This window comes from Eublepharis macularius, chromosome 9 (genome assembly GCF_028583425.1).
Source record: "Eublepharis macularius isolate TG4126 chromosome 9, MPM_Emac_v1.0, whole genome shotgun sequence".
In the NCBI taxonomy this organism is placed as follows: Eukaryota; Metazoa; Chordata; class Lepidosauria; order Squamata; family Eublepharidae; genus Eublepharis; species Eublepharis macularius.
The window spans coordinates 32,811,784-32,828,133 of NC_072798.1; the positions used below are offsets into that span (position 1 = coordinate 32,811,784).

Consider the following 16,350-nt stretch of genomic DNA (forward strand, 5'->3'; position numbering starts at 1 on the left):
AATTAGTCTGATATCTAAGTGTCCTCCGAGTCCTGGATATTATTTTGTAATAGGGGAGAAACAGTATGTTGGGAAAGACCTTTCTGGATCAGTAAAAAATAAGTTCACCCCCACTAAAAAATAGGCAAGAGAAAAGCTGCAAGGAATCCTGAATGAAGTGGATTGTTGGGTCCATTCTAAACTGATTTCAGTCCTAGTAATAAAATAGCAGAGAGTCCAGTAGCACCTTTAAGACTAGCCAACTTTATTGTACCATAAGCTTTTGAGAGCCACAACTCTCTTCATCAGATGCATGGAGGGTATGAAAAAACTGGCCAGATATATAGGTAGTGAGGGGAGGGGGGGTGCAGGGAGTAAGGGTCATGTAAATGTAAATAAGTTCATGAAAGAGGTGGAATGCACAATCCAGGCTGGGTATGACCCCTCCCCTCCATGGCAGAATCTGAATAGAATGCCTGAAGGCAGTTACTTTTGGTAATGAGATAACCATTCATAGTCTCTATTTAATACAAGTCTGACTGAAATTTACATATGAATTCCAATTCAGATGCTTCCCATTGGATTTTGTTTTTGAAAGGTTTCTGTTGAACTATGGTGACCTTTAAGTCCTTGATGGAATATCCTGGTAGATTGAAGTGTTCTCCCACTGGTTTCTGGATGTTCTCCCACTGGTTTCTGGGTGCCATTTTAATGTCAGATTTGTGTCCATTTATTCTTTTGCGCAGAGGTTGGCTGGTCTGTCCAATTTAAAGAGCAGATGGCCATTGTTGGCATATGAGGGCATATATCACGTTGGACGATGAACAGCTGTAAGAGCCAGGGATAGTGTAGTTGACGCCATTGGGCTCTGTAATCATATGAGGGCAGAGTTGGCATCTGGGTCTGTTGCAGGATCTGGTACATGTGTTGGTGACTCTGTTAGCTCTGTTATCTATGGCTGTTCCTGGATCCAGTGGGGCAGCTTGTCCAAGGCCACTAGGCATGAGATTACCAGGTCCTCTTACCCTCCCAGTAGGAGGGAGGGTGACCCAGCACTTCTCTTTTCTTCACTTGCATGCTTCACACAGGACTGATTTGGGGCCCAAATTAGCTCTATGTGAAGCATGGGAGTGCTCCCGGGGCAGTGCGATGGTGTCACTTCCCAGAAGTGACATCATCACACAGGCCAGGGAGTGCGCACATTCCCCCGCCTTCCCTCTCCCCGCCATCCAGGTGAGTGGTAGGCGGAGGGTGGGAGTGGGGATCCCCCACCAGGAGAACAGCAACCCTAACTAGGCATGAGCCATGGGCTAAGAGCCCTTTGGCTCCTGGCTGTGGGGCCACACCCAAATATTATACTTGGAAACAAATGGAGTAAACAAAAACTCAGTTTAGATTGTACAGCTGTCAGCAATGTTCCTCCCAATCTGTTCTTTCTGCTCGAGGACTTACAGTGGAATCCTAAGCATATTTATGCCCTTCTAAGATTCAATGGCTCTAAACTCTCCTTCGGACTGCACTACTAGTTTCTAATCTTGTGGAAAGATGCTTAGAATTTATATTCTGAGAAAAATTGAGCATATCAAACCAGCCCTTTATTTACTAACTTACTATACTGTTTATTTCGCAAGACAAGATCTGGGAAACTGGACAAAATAGGATTAGGGGATTGGGGGGCTCCCAGCCTCTGCCCTCTGCCACCACTCACCCAGCCAGTAGAGGGAAAAGGAGGAGGAACAGGCCTCCTGGGGTGCACTCCTGGCGTGGTGTGTTGATGTTGCTCTCAGGAATGATGTCATCACGCAGGCTCCAGGAGTGCTTCTGCACTTTGTTTCAGGCCAATTTGGGCCCCAAATGGGACCCATTATTTAAGAACTGGCCCGGTGTAAAGTGCGGAAGTGCTCCCGGGGCCTTAGCGATGACAACACTCCCGGAGTGCTCCTGCACTTTGCATTGGACCAATTCTTTAACAATTGGCCCGTCTGGGGCCCAAATTGGCCTGGTGCAAAGCGTGGGGGTACTTCCAGGGCCTGCGTGATAATGTTAACATTTGAAGTATGTCCCAAAATGCAAAAGAAAAGATCTGCTACTTTAAGCAACTCAGAATGGCAGTTTGCACTGCAGCGCTTTTGAAAGTATTTAACCCACTTGTCACTAACTGGTATAGTTTTGAAGTCTTCATCAATTTGAGCATTTTCCACAAAATGTTCAGGTTACGGAACGAGTCAAAACATTTTACATCATTCACCAGCATATCTTGATCTCTCCAGTACTTTATGGTAGACTAAACATCATCAAATAAAGGCTATCAGTTAAAGTTATCCAATGAAAATTCACTAAAAGAAATTTTCAGTTTCCGCAAATATTCCAAAAAGCTTTGTACAAGTAAGAAGCTTCTTCCATAAACAGACCAACTTCTTTCTCCAGTACAACTTTCTTTGCATAGGATTTTGTTTTGTTTTGTTTTGTTTTGTTTTCAGTGAAAGGTATGCTGCTTCAATTCTGTGTTGCAGCATTTGACAAACTCGCTGCAATCCATGAAAACATCCAAACCTGAATCCCCCCGTTTCTGTTTCCTGGGTTTTTGTATGAAACATTGATATTAAGGAATGTAAGTGCTACATACATGCTTCTGCTAAGTCACTGTCAAAGAATTTCTTCAATATCAATAGATCCAGAGGAGTTAGCCAAGTTAGTCTGTAGTAGCAAAATAGTAAAGAGTCCAGCAGCACCTTTAAGACTAACCAACTTTATTGTAGCATAAGCTTTCGAGAACCACAGCTCGAAGATGCATCTGATGAAGAGAGCTGTGGCTCTTGAAAGCTTATGCTACAATAAAGTTGGTTAGTCTTAAAGGTGCTACTGGACTCTACTATTTCAATATCAATGGTGGATTGGACTGAAACAGAAAAAACAATTTCAGGCCAGGAAGCATCTGCAGTAACTGTTCTATGGCAGCAAAGAGTGATAGCCATCTTGTTCTGCTATGTAATTTATATAAATGAATTCACAGTAGCTCTTGAGATTTTCTATTCTTACGGTATATATGAAGAAATAATTTTAAATCTTCATTATGATGCATTCTGTGTCTATTGACAATGTGTCTGCTCCATGCCGTATACAGTTGTGAAAGATGTGTGCTGGACAACCAGCACTAACTAATTCTTTTTAATTCATGTTTCAAGGCATGGAAGACATTTTTAATAGCAATTGATTCCTTCAAAATCAGTGTTTGTGTTGTTACCAGAGATTGCAACACACTTTTATAATGCCAGACTTTCAAAAGGCCATGCTTTTAATGCTTGGGTAACACATCATTTCTGATTTTTCATTTGGTGTGCTATTCATCTCTTTCAATTTTGATTTAATACCATGAACTTTATTAAAATATTGTATCACAATAAGGAATAGTTTTTGTCACCTGTTGCTGCCATCTGTGGAAACACCTAAGCAGGATATTTTATTTAAATCCTGAATTGCCATAGCAACAGAATGTGGAGCAAACACTCTATTGAAAATGGCCTCAGCTTTCATTCTTGCACAGGAAACTTTTTTGCTGTTTGAATCAGAATATATCACTTGATTTAATTTTGAAGAGCAATCCATAGACCTATATGTAGGTGATGCTTTGCAGCATGAAATAACACTCCTTCAGTTGCTATAACTTAATCTTCTGTTTTTGAACTTTATTTGATAAGAAAAATTAACTGATCTTTGTGGTATTAAGACAACTCTGGATTTGTTTTTCTTGTGCCTGCCACTATTGACATGTGCTTCAGAATCATGATGACTTCCTTTGTTTGCCAAAGTCATGGAACACTTGCATGGAGTGCATTCTGCTTCATTTTCATTTCTGCCAGCTCTGAAGCAAGGGAATTTTATTTCAAGTTCACGGCTAAATTTACACTTTCCCTTCAGCATATTCTTAGTCCAAAATAAAAAATACAAGCTGCTTCATCTTCCCCTTGGCTGGTCTGGATTCTTCAAAGGGCTTCCCTCTAGCACGTGAGGTTGCTCACCACCAGCAGTGGAAGGTGGCAAATGCAATGAAAATCCTCCTGTGCAAACTCACACACCAAGGGACAAAGTTGTTAGTCAGAATCCAGAGTTCATGGGAGTGGCTAGGTCTTTACTTTAAAAAGCACATGAACACAAAGCATTCAGAACAGAAAGCATGGCTTTCTGTTTCGCTATCTCTCTCACACACACAGGCAGCTGACTGGAAACCCGAACTTTGTCTCAAACTTTGTCTCAGTCCTTGCCTGAACTCCTTTTCTGCTAGGCCTCTTAAAACATGTTAACTGTCTCCAGTCATGATCCATTGCTATTGCATGGTTAACATGGGCTGTTTTCACACACCTAAAACCTCCGGAAAATCATGCAAAACTTGTGGCACAGCGGTGTCTTCATAGCACGATTTCCTGTTTAATGGCACAATTTCTGACATCATCGCATCATTACATGGGAAACCACGCTATGAAGATGCTGTTGTACCGCACGTTTTGTGTGATTTTCTACCCTGAAAGCAGAGTTTCTCAACAAAGTTTTACATGTTAGGTGGTTCAGGGTCAAGATACTGGCTTCAGCTTTTTGAGGTTTAGGAGTCAAATACCACAACATAATAAAAATATAATGAATTACTTGGTGCAAAGATATTCAAAAAGACAAGACAGACTGTGGAGACAAAATAACAAAACCTTAGCATTAAGCTCCAACTATACAATCCACAGTATTTTCAGAAGGTAAACACAATTAGGCACAGGTACAAATTGCCTCAGACTGCTCCTTCATAGAGACAAGCAGGATCATGGGGTTAGATCCATAACAGGAGGCAAAATGATGGTTGGAAAGGAGCAGCCATCTCTCAAAGGGAGACTAGTTTCTCTCTTAGCTTCTATCCTCCCCCTTCTTCATGTTTCTAACTAACTTTAAGGGTGAGGATCTCAATTGGCCCAGGCCTGTTTAGCCAACCAGAACCCCAAGAACTGATGTCACTGTTGCTAGCATGAACACATGAGCGGGCAGCAACAAAACCAATCTGCAGTCTTGGTTTGGCCTCTTTCCCACAGGTGCAAGATACGCTTAGTGCTCAGGAATGTTTATTGGTCCAAAGCTGTGCCATGGAGGCTCTGCTAATGAGCTAATGTGCTCTCTCTTATCTCGAAGGTCATTGTATACTGCAAGCTCTGTAAACTCTCACAGGCAGCCTCTCCTGAACCAAAGATTTTAAGATGGTCACAGTTTGAACAGAAAAACCATTTTCTTTACGGAAGCCCTGTTCAAAACACATACAATGAAGTGGTGATGGCAACAAAGCTGACAGTTCTTTCCACTGGGGGACTGTGGGGCAAAATAGACTCACTTCCCAATTAAAAAAGAGGACATTTTCATGAATTCTAAAAAAAGCGTGGACATTTAAAAAAAAAGAACATCATCTAAAAACAGGACATCTGGTTCCCTTATTCTTGTGGAAATTAAGCCATTCCATGGTCATCGTTATGGTTTACCAGAAAATATAATTAATGTTAGAATGCTAGCAATACCGTTCATGTCAAGTAAAACATCTAGATATTCAGGTCACAAGCTAGCTTCACACAATTCTTGAATGAGACATGGGATACAAACCCCACAATATAACCTGTTTTGCAGTGGCCTTTGGCTATAGCAATAAATTTTGATGGAGAGATTGGAAGTGCTGTAAGCAGTGTAAAAATACAGATAAAAATGTGAAGAAAACCGCTGATCTTTGCTTGTGTAATATTCAGTAATGAAAAAAAGTGAAAAACTTCTTCATAAGATAACAGCAAAGAGTGTAGACAGCCACGCTGAGAGGCATAAACTATGCAAACAGAAATATAAATATGTCCCCACTAGGTTTATACAAGGCTGGCAACAGCATGATGGTGACTTTTAAGACATGACAGTTGAGGGACAGCTTCAAAAATGTGCCAGATGTATTACCAATTATATACTTTAGCAAAGCACTTGGAGAAGCACAGAGAATCCTGGAGGGAGACAGTCTATGTGCAGAGTTTCAGAAGAGCATGAATCTCTTTCAGCAGGAAAATATGTCTGTTCTGTATAATTTTTTACTCACTGAGTGGTACAATGTTGAGAATTTTTGACTGGGTTTAGGAGATGTGCTGCTGGTGAGTCGAAGGTCTAACCCAAGATTTAAGGAGTCACTCATTCTAGATGGGGTTGCCCTCCTCTTGAAGGAACAGATCAGGTATCTGAGGATGCTCTTGGACCCAGACCTACTGCTGGATAAGCAGGAACAACGGTGGCCAGAAGTATCTTTTACTAGCTTTGACAGGTTAGCTAGCTGTGGCCTTTCCTGGGTAGGAAGTCTGGCCACTATGGTGCATGCCCAGGTTACATCTAGATTAGATTACTGCAATGTGCTCTACATGGAGCTGCCCTTGAAAAGTGTTTGGAAACTTCAGTTGGTGCAGAATGCTGCAGCCATGGTTTTGACTATAGTGGGTCATAGGTATCCTATCACTTCAGTCTTGGCCCATCTACACTGGCTTCCAATCTGTTTCTGGACACAATTCAAGATGCTGGTGTTAAGTTTTCAAGCTCTATACAGTTTGGGTCCAACATACCCAAAGGACCACCTTCTCCCTTATGAATGTACCCAACCACTGAAGCCATCTTCCAAAGCCCTGATTCAGCTGCCCCTGTCTTCTGAGACTAGGCTTGTGGCAACCTGGAAGAGGGCCTTCTCATTTATGGCATCCAGACTCTGGAACTCGCTCTCCAGGGAGACTGGTCTCTCCTAATCTGTTGCCATCTTCTGCCAGACGGTGAAGTATTTGCCATTCCCTCAGTAAGCCCTCCTTCCCTCCTTAATTGTTGTTTTTGTTTTTTGTATGTATCTTAGCTCAGGTTTTAATGTTTTAAAATATTTTTTTGTCCCATCCAAATCCATCTGTACAAAGACTCAAAAGATCCTTCTAAGAACAGGTCTGGTTCTTGCATACATGGAGGGCCCACTGCATGTATAACCCTGGGTCGGGGAGGGGGGAGATCTACTTGAACTACTGCTGTACACAAGCTCTCTAGAGTATCATTCTCTTTCTGTCAGTGGCATTTGACACATCTCTGCTTTATGGAATAATCCAGATTGTACAAATGGGCTATGGAATAACAATCAGCCCTTCTGCTTGGACCCCAGCCTCTAGCATTCACAAACATATTTCTTCTGTACATTAATGTGATTTTGCCTCAAAATTAAGAAAATTCATTGTTGTTAAGAAAATCCATATTGGTATCTGAACATCAATTAGCTTGTATGTGAATTGAACTTTGAGTTTAAAAAGAAGAGAAAAGAAATCAGACCAAACTGGATTGCACTATGTTGATAAGCATTTGTGTGTGTGTGTGTGTGTGTGTGTGTGTGTGTGTGTGTGTGTGTGTATGCACGTGCAGGGAAGGGGGGGTGCATTCCAAAGACTTTACTTGACCTTGCAAGTCTAGCCAGTTCCCCCTCCAAGAGCAGACTAAGTCTTCTTATAGCTTACTATGACATTCCAACAGATTTTACTGGCTTGGAGTTCAATCCTGCGCAGAGTTCCTGCAGTCTAAGTCCATTGATTTCAATGGGTTTAGGTTAGAGTAACTCTGCATAGGATTGCACTGTTAATTACTTAAAATAGTGACATGTGTTCAAACTATAAATGTCCTAATGCTATGATACGTGCTGATTATTATTTTGTAATAGGGAAAAGATAAGATATTAGGAAAGACCCTCCTAGATCAATAAAATATTGCAACCATCAGCAAAAAAAGGTCAAAGGAACATAGTATTTAAGAGGAAAACCAGTCAGTCAGAGAACCACAGAACCAGCAGCTGAGAAAGAAACAGAGATTTACAAGACAGATCACATTGAAGCATTAAGGATGATGCCCAAACCATCACAATTTCACAGCTTCTTTTGGCCAGGTGGGTGCTCTGCCTAAAAGAGCCTCTAACTCCAGAAGGAAGGTGGTTTGCTAGAAGGAACAGGACTTTTCCAGTCTTTGACTTTTCATTGCTATGCAGTTTGTTCTTTAGAGAAGCCCTGCACCCTTACTGTTGATTGAACTGTTCAGGAAGATTATTAAAACTTTTTAAAGAAGGACTTCATAGTACTTGCTGTTTATGACTTCATAGTAGTCTAGAAGACCTTAGTAAATGGTAATGGAATGAGCCTGTTTTTCTTTCAGAAAGTATGAAGGCATCATGGAATGAGACAGTGAAGTAACACAACCATGGAGAAAGGGAAGGAATTACCTCAGGTGTAGAGCCTGAATCCTTAAATAATCTCAAGTTAGAGCTCTATTATTTCCAGATAAAGGATATCAAATAGTGGAGATTTTAGTATTTTAAAAAATTTATTTATAGCAGCCTGCCTTTCTCACTGAGATGCAAGGCAGATCACAGAATTTTTAAAAAATGCACCCGCACCATAAGACACCAAATGAATAATGCAGTAGGACTAGGATTTAGAAGCACTCTAACTAAAACCTTCATATTTGCCCAGTCTCTCACAGTTCCCTCAGTTGAGGGTCTTTGCTTCTTTTTTTAAAAAGAGGAAGTGTAATTTGTGTTATTTTAACAGAGCAGATCTCTATTTGTCCCTTTTTTTTAGAAATTTGTCAGAATGCAGTGGCATGGTTGCAGGAGACATTAGAGGAGCCTGGAAAACTGCCCCGAGTATTCTCACCAAGACTCTAAGGCTACTGTTAGGTAAACAATATTGAGATTACCAGATCAGTGGTCTTCTTCGTGTGTGTGTTCCTGTGTGTGTGTGTTTGCAGTAAGGACAGTAGTTGTACCTGTGCTATCCTTGCTTTCTACATGGAGCAGCAATAAAGCTGGACTTTGTCAGTAAAGAAAACTCAAGGTATGCCACATGAGGTTGCCTTTAATGAAACTCTTCACCTACAGTAAATGTAACATAGTAAAAGGCTTACGAGGAGAGTTTTTATACTGGTGAGAGATGTATAATATTCCCAAATTGCTATGAATATGTTGTTGTTTTACCTGTAGTGCTTCGTTAACTGTCATGCTCCTGGTAGACTACCATGTACAATAAAGTGTTTTAGGCTGTGTAGGCCTACCACCCTAGCATCTCACATATTAAGTGCGAGGAAAATCCCTTTTCTTTGCAAGCCTCTAGAAAGTTGATACCACAGAGTGGACAATATGAGTTAGATGTATAAATGGTCTGACTTGGTATACAACAGTTTAATTTGTTCAGTTTGGAAGTGCAAACACGTTTCTAAGATTACTATTAAGATCTTCTGCTTTGAGAGATTTTTTATTGCCCTTGTAGAAAAAGATCTGTGAAAAAGTAGTAACAGAATTTGTATGTTGTAATTTGCCCTGAGCCCCTTTGTGGATAGGGCGGACTATAAATATCATTATCATTATTATAAATCAGTATGTTTCCAGACAACATATCAAACAGAGGTGAAACTATCTTAAACCAGTGGTCTGACTCTGTACATATAGGTCAGCATTGTCTACACGGGCTGGTAACAGTAGGGTTCAACTTGGGTTTGAACATTGACCATCGGCTGAAGACCTGAGATCTGAAGCTATTTATGACAAGTGATGACTTTCATGTGTGAACTGGCCCTCACAGAATATGACTCTCAGAACCTTCACTTTGCCTTATATATATTGTCTCCAACAAAATGCTTCCCAGAGGAGTCAATTCCCTTATTAAAACCCACTGTCAAGTGGAGAGATGTATATGTACATGCAATACAGATCTTCATACTTTGGATTCTGAAGTTAAAAGAAAAAAACCAGTTCTTTCCCTTTGTTTCTGTTGTTGTAGGTATCTGGATTTTGGCATTTTTTTCAGTCAGAACAACAGAAACTCAAGAGAAGAATCATTTCCCATGTTGCACACCAGGCCCTCAAGGTCCTCCTGGACACAATGGAAACCCTGGTCATAATGGATACAATGGGGAGAAGGGAGAGAAGGGAGAACCTGGTGAACGAGGTATGCACTTGGACATACTTTTTTACATTTCTTGAAAATGGAGCTGTCACTACTCACTACTACAGAGATAGAGAAGTCTGTTTTGTTTTATTCTTGACTATTACATGTCTAATAGCCTGGTATGTCCCCTTCCATGTGGATTTTTTAAAAGCCACAAGAGGAGGCAACACAGAGCTACTGCCTTCTGCAAACCCAGAGAAACTCCACAGGTTGCAGAAACATATAAAAGGTTTTTAAAAATAACCTCAGACCCTGAGACTAACAACTCACAAACAATTAACAGCCATTTTGAATGTTTCCAGAGGGAGAGACTGCGGAGGAGAGAGGAAAGGCAACCAGGAGGGGAAGAAAAAGACAGTCAGCAAGAAATGGAAAGGAATTTGGGCAGTACTGAGAAAAAACAAAGAGCAGAAGGGCCTAGCATTGGTATCGAGGAAAGATCAAGAAGCAAAGAAAGCAAATAATCTTTCTACATATCTTTGCAAGAAAAGAGGCCAGACACTTAAAAAATGAAAGACAAGGATTCCAATGACCTAATAGATCACGCCAATAGGTCACTATGATGTTATAGTAATGTAGCAGCTGTAGATTTTTTTTTAAATCTGAAAAAGCCCTCCACTGACTCAGGGGGAAATGGTAGCCATGGGAGACTGACACAAGAACTAGAGTTGTTAGGTCCCTATAGCCTCCTGGCAGAAGTAGGGTTGCCAGTCCCTTGTGGGGGCAGGGGGTGGAGGATGGGAGCAGGGGATCCCCTGCTCCAACCCTCCACCCCCTGCCTCCACTTACCTGGCCAATGGGGGAACGCACCTTCCTGGGGGAGCACTCCCAGGCAGCGTGGTGCACTCCCGTGGGCCCGATACAGCCCAGATTGGACCGATAAGGCTGCTGCAATGCACGGGAGCGCTCACTCTGCAGCAGCCCAATTCAAGCCCAAATCAGCCCGAATTGGGGCAGAATCAACCTGAATCAGGCCTGAATTGGGCCACTGCAGAGCACAGGAGCACTCCCACGCTCTACAGAAGCCCATTCTGGGCTGATCTGGGTGTGGATCAGCCTGGCTCCGATGTGGATCGGCCCAGATTGGGCTGCTGCAGAGCATAGGAACACTCCTGTGCTCAGCAGTAGCCTGATTTGGCCCAGTCCAGGCCAATTTGGCCCCCGTGGAGCATGGGAGTGCTTCCAGGGGTGGCCGTGGGCCACATGATGATGTCAGTTCTAGAAGTGATGTCATCGCACCAGCAACGGGAGTGCTCCCATGCTCTGTGTGGGGCTGATTTGGCCCATTTGGAGCCCAAATAGACCCCAAACAAAGCACAGGAATGCTCCTGCAGCCCGCGCAACAAAGTGACATCACCATGCCTGTTGGGAGCATGTGCACAGTGTGCGTTCCTGGGGTGCCTTCCAGTGGTGGGCAACCTCCCTATAGTCTAGTCATAGAAAGGAGTGCTTCTGAGGTGAGAGGGCTTCTCCTGGCAGTTTCAGGCCCTCCAGTCTCTCAGGGAAAATTCATGGTCAAAGATCCAGAGGAGTTAGTTGTGTTAGTCTGTAGCTGAAAAATAATAAAGAGTCCAGTAGCACCTTTAAGACTAACCAACTTTATTGTAGGGTAAGCTTTCGAGAACCACAGTTTTCTTTGTCAGATGCATCTGACAAAGAGAATTGTGGTTCTCAAAAGCTTATCCTTCAATAAAGTTGGTTAGTCTTAAAGGTGCTACTGGACTCTTTACTATTAAGGGGAAATTGCGCCTTTTTGCCACCCCAGTCGGAATGAAGAGACAGACACCAAGCTTGGATCTAAGGGCCACTTTATTAATTAACATCAACTAATAACAGCAACTAATAACTGCGGCAAGAGCCAACTAGTGGTACAGGTCAAGCCACGTGGTCACCCCCTGGATTTCCGCCTTGACCTGTCTGGGCAAGCCCCGAAGCCCCAGGTGTGAGACCCGGCCAACCAGGCAGTTTGGATCCCCTCTTTAAAACTCCTAAGCCTCAGCCATATAGCAGTGAGGGAAGGACTTGCACATGGGGTTTCCCAAGGCAGTCTGCCCAGGCAGCTGGCAGCCATCACAAGCAGTACCATCTGCTCCTGGCAGACCCCTCTTCTCCATCAATGGAGAAGCCCCAAGGGTGCTCACCGGCCTGCTCCCTGTTCCCAAACTGTATCCTGCCTATGACATCACTAACTGGCACCACTAGGCCAATTATCTCAACCCTAGCAAAGGTGCAAGGTAGGCGAAAAAACCCCTGCACCCAACTCCAATCAGGGTAAAAGGAGGAAAAAATTCCTTCCTAGCTCTGAATACAGCAGCTGGCTAATCCTGCACCAATACAGGGTGAGGAGGGTGGGTCGAGCGCTTCAAACAACTGCGGCCAGAGGCAGGCGGAGCTGCCTGAACAGGCTGCAGGCTCTGCCCACCCAGCAAAGACCCAGATGCCTAGGAAACAGTGCTGTCTCCCCCTCCTGAGGAGGCAAAGTGTGGCCCCCAGCACGAGCCGGTAGCCGAAAGGGCTGTTTGTTCCTTATAAGGAATACCCCAACTCTTTAATTCCCTCTAGTGGACCAAGGGTTACACTTTTACTATGATTTCGGGAGGTGGGCAAGATTCTTTCAAGCCAGTTTTGGGGGGAAATGCCTAACACCAGATGAAAACCTAGAAAGTGAACAACTGGGGTATCATGTGGATCTTGATCCAGTTTTGTTGCCAACCTAGAGAAAAACCTGGGTATTGGTAACATCTAGGAAATACAGATCTGAGGAATTTTCAGAAGATTCTTCAGAGACATACACTTCAGTGCTCTTTCGACTGATTTCTTTCTTCTTCATTATTTTAGGTGCATCAGGAGATCCTGGTAGGCCAGGTCTTCCAGGAAAACCTGGCTCAATAGGTCCAAAAGGCGATAGAGGAGAACGAGGCATCCCTGGGCATCCCGGAGTATTTCTACCACAACCAAAATCTGCCTTTGCTGCAAAGCTGGGCAAAAATTATCCAGAACCTGGCAAGCCCATTGCGTTTCACAATATCACCTACAATGAACAGCAACATTTTGATGAGACATCAGGAGTCTACACCTGCCAAATCCCTGGAATCTATTTCTTTGGCTACAACATGGAAGCATTTCGAAATTCACATATTATGCTGTTTAAAAAGGGCACAGTCGTGACGGAATCATGTCAAACTAGTACAGATGCTTATGAGAGCCTGTCAGGAAGTACAATTCTTACACTGGAGAAAGGAGACCAAGTGTGGTTAGAAGTAAAACAAGATTTTAATGGTGTAACACATTCAAGTTACTTTATAGGCTATCTCATATTTGCATCTTAGATGATACAGCACTCTGGATCCACTGACAGTATTATGGAGTCAACTTTGTAATCATTTCACTAATTCAGCTGTAAATTGATTTCCACTGATTTTTTTTTTAAATGCAGCAGGCCTAGGGAAAATCATATTTGTCATGGTTGGTACAGAGAAATAGCTCTATTATTTTCATAGGAGACAAGAAAGGCAAGTGAAAAGCATAAGGGCCTTCAAAAACAAATGATGCCCTTAAATTTACAAATAATATAGTTTTCATCATTTCTGCTATTGCATACATTTCCCTGAGTATGGCTATATATTTAGGAATTAAAATTGCATGTTAGGAATTAAAATTGCATCATAAAATAATTGTCTTCATTTTATGTTCTCAGAGATTTAAACTGGAATATAGGGGAAAGACCTGGAAGATGGTCTTTATCTACCGAGAAAAACTAAGCATTTGGTACCTTTTAAAGGTTGGTACCCCTGGATTTTTATTTTTATTTTTTTGCATAGGCAGAACAATCAGCTCCCTGCCTAGTGAACAGTTATTTTAAGTAACTTGAGCAGAGGGCGCAGAAGGAATACATGACTTGATGAACAAGTAGCTACTAGAAAGCTGGGCGAAACACTTATCACTCATTCCAGATTTACATTTCACTTTTTCTCAAAACTGGGGTGTGGGGCATTATTACAGATGGGTCCATGGGCTTTAGAAGGAGGCACAAGGAAAGCAAAGACAAATGAGAACAAGGGAAAGGCTGTTTCCAGGTAAAAGCAGATTCCCAGCATTATATCACATTCCACTGTAAGCCGTAAGAACCACCAAGAATGAGGCTGTGCAGCTATGAGCAAGTTTGTATAAAAGACTAAAAAGGGGGACTTTTTTGGTTAGAATTTAGTTGGAACTAAGGACAGAATCAGGCAGCCCACCAGCCTGGACTGATGGCTGTGACTGACTCAAAGCATGCAGCAAGCAGAGAGCGAAACTTAGAAACGTGATGACTTGGGGTGATGGATAGAAATCACAAAATGGGTACATCTTTTTTCTTCTACCCGGTTTTAAAGTACCATGGGGCGGGGTGGGGGGAGAGTTGATTAGGGAAACATTGCAGGGAGAAGGATTAACCTCACCCTTCTCTAGCATTATGGCCCTAATTTATACTTTGGTTTTTTGGGGAGGAATAGCTGGTTTTTAGAGTAAAAAGACAGCAGGATTACATGGCCCTCCAACGTCACATGTACATTGGCTTATGATGCACAGGAATAGAAACAGAAGAGCATGCAGCTGCAGATACTGCTACACTGCTAAGCGGAAAATACAGCTTTATTCCAGAAAGATGGAGAAATTTGATCTCAATATCTGTGTCTCTGATGTTAACCAACAGGTTGTGCTTTGCTTGATTAGTTGCATGTACAGCAATGTTTCAGGTCACTGTGCATACTGTAACCTTGATTATGTACATTAGGCTGTCTCCTCCTCCTTCCTGGGTAACGCCATAGAAAACTGGGAGGAATCCCAGATATGCAGGCTTTGTACAGATGTTTTGGTGCACAGTGATATTCAGAGGAAGATTCTGCAAAATTTACAGCGAATGGGAGGATTTCAAATGAGACAGAATTGGATGCAGATTTAATTCTTTAGCAGGTTGTGCAACAGAAGCTCAGAATTCTGCTGGGATCCATTAGGACTTCTAAGCCCAGCCATACTCAAGGGGAGAGAGTTTTTATGAGCATATCATGACACGATCTTACTAACTTCCTCTTGCACCAGCTTCCCAAACTTTTGTCTAAGCGATTGCCCTTGAAACACCATAGACGTCTGTGCCCACAGCCCATACTATGCTCTTATGTGAGAACAAAAGGCTCTTATGCCTAGCAATAAACAAGGAAATTGTTTTCATATTGAAGCCAGCCATTATTTACTAATTCACTACACAGTTCATCTCCCAAGACAATATCTGGGACACTGAACAAAATAACCTAAAGCGTAATTTTAAATCCAAACCGACACCAGGCAATTTATAATGAGCCAAGAGAAGAAAACGGTGACAGCAAAACTAATGGCTAAAAACATGAAGCCAAGTTATCAGGAAAACTCTTTCCCTGACTCACTAAAGGGATGCTGGCAACAGGATCGCTGCAAGGACTTTTCTGTAAGAAGGGAGCTGGAAAAGAGCTCCGAAATGAAACAAGAAATTCTCGGAAGATCATCATGGCCACTTCAGACAACTATGCTTCTTATCCAAGCCATTTCTCATTTTATTTGGGAAATGCATATTATTTATTTATTTATTTGATTTCTATTCCGCTCTCCCCGCAAGTGGACTCAGAGCAAATCACATTTTAAAATGTACAATAAATATAATAAAAAATTGTAACAATATAAAAATTAATAACACATAAAATGCACATTTTGCCCCACTGTCTCAGCCTAATAACCTGTGGGGTGGGGTGGCCATTTACAGACGGTTACAGAACCTGAGGTGGGGGGGGGGTGTATACTTCTCCCCATGAGGCTGATACAATACCTTAGGTGGCCCAGCTGCCTCAATTCCCATATGCCTGGTGGAACATCTCTGTCATGCAGATAGTAAATCTGGCTGGGCCCGGGTTTCCACAGACAGAGGGTTCCACCAGGTTGGGGCCAGGACCGAGAAAGCCCTGGCCCTGGTTGAAGCAAGGCAAATCTCCCTAGGCAAACATCCCCATTTATGATGAATAAGTTGCAAACTTTTCAAACCTGGCATGATCAAGCATTTGAACTCAAATATTTATATTTTAAACCTTTTCTTCCAAACCCATTTGTTATCTTAACTAGTACCATTATTTTTCATTCCCAGTTTATACCTTTTTATTCAACTCACATCTATTCCATTCTGAGTTAGAATTACAAATTTTTGAAGTGCCACTCTAAGCAGAATTACATCTGTCTAAGAACAATGGAGCTAGTGGGGTAAAAAAGGTGTATGTCTGCTTAGGATCACCATTTTCTGGCGATTCCTAGAGAAGTGTGATGTCACTTCCAAGTTTTCCCAGATCAATGCCATCAATTATGGTGATTT

General features: G+C 42.3%; 1 protein-coding gene across 1 annotated transcript; it reads left to right on the top strand.

Annotated features, from left to right (window-relative positions):
- Positions 1-6,218: 6,218 nt before the first annotated feature.
- On the top strand, positions 6,219-13,309 carry LOC129335292 (protein HP-25 homolog 1-like). Its single transcript, XM_054987729.1, has 4 exons — positions 6,219-6,295; positions 8,616-8,713; positions 9,813-9,980; positions 12,819-13,309. Exons 1-4 carry the CDS (start codon positions 6,219-6,221, stop codon positions 13,307-13,309), a joined length of 834 nt encoding a protein of 277 aa, XP_054843704.1.
- The last annotated feature ends 3,041 nt before the right edge of the window (positions 13,310-16,350 follow it).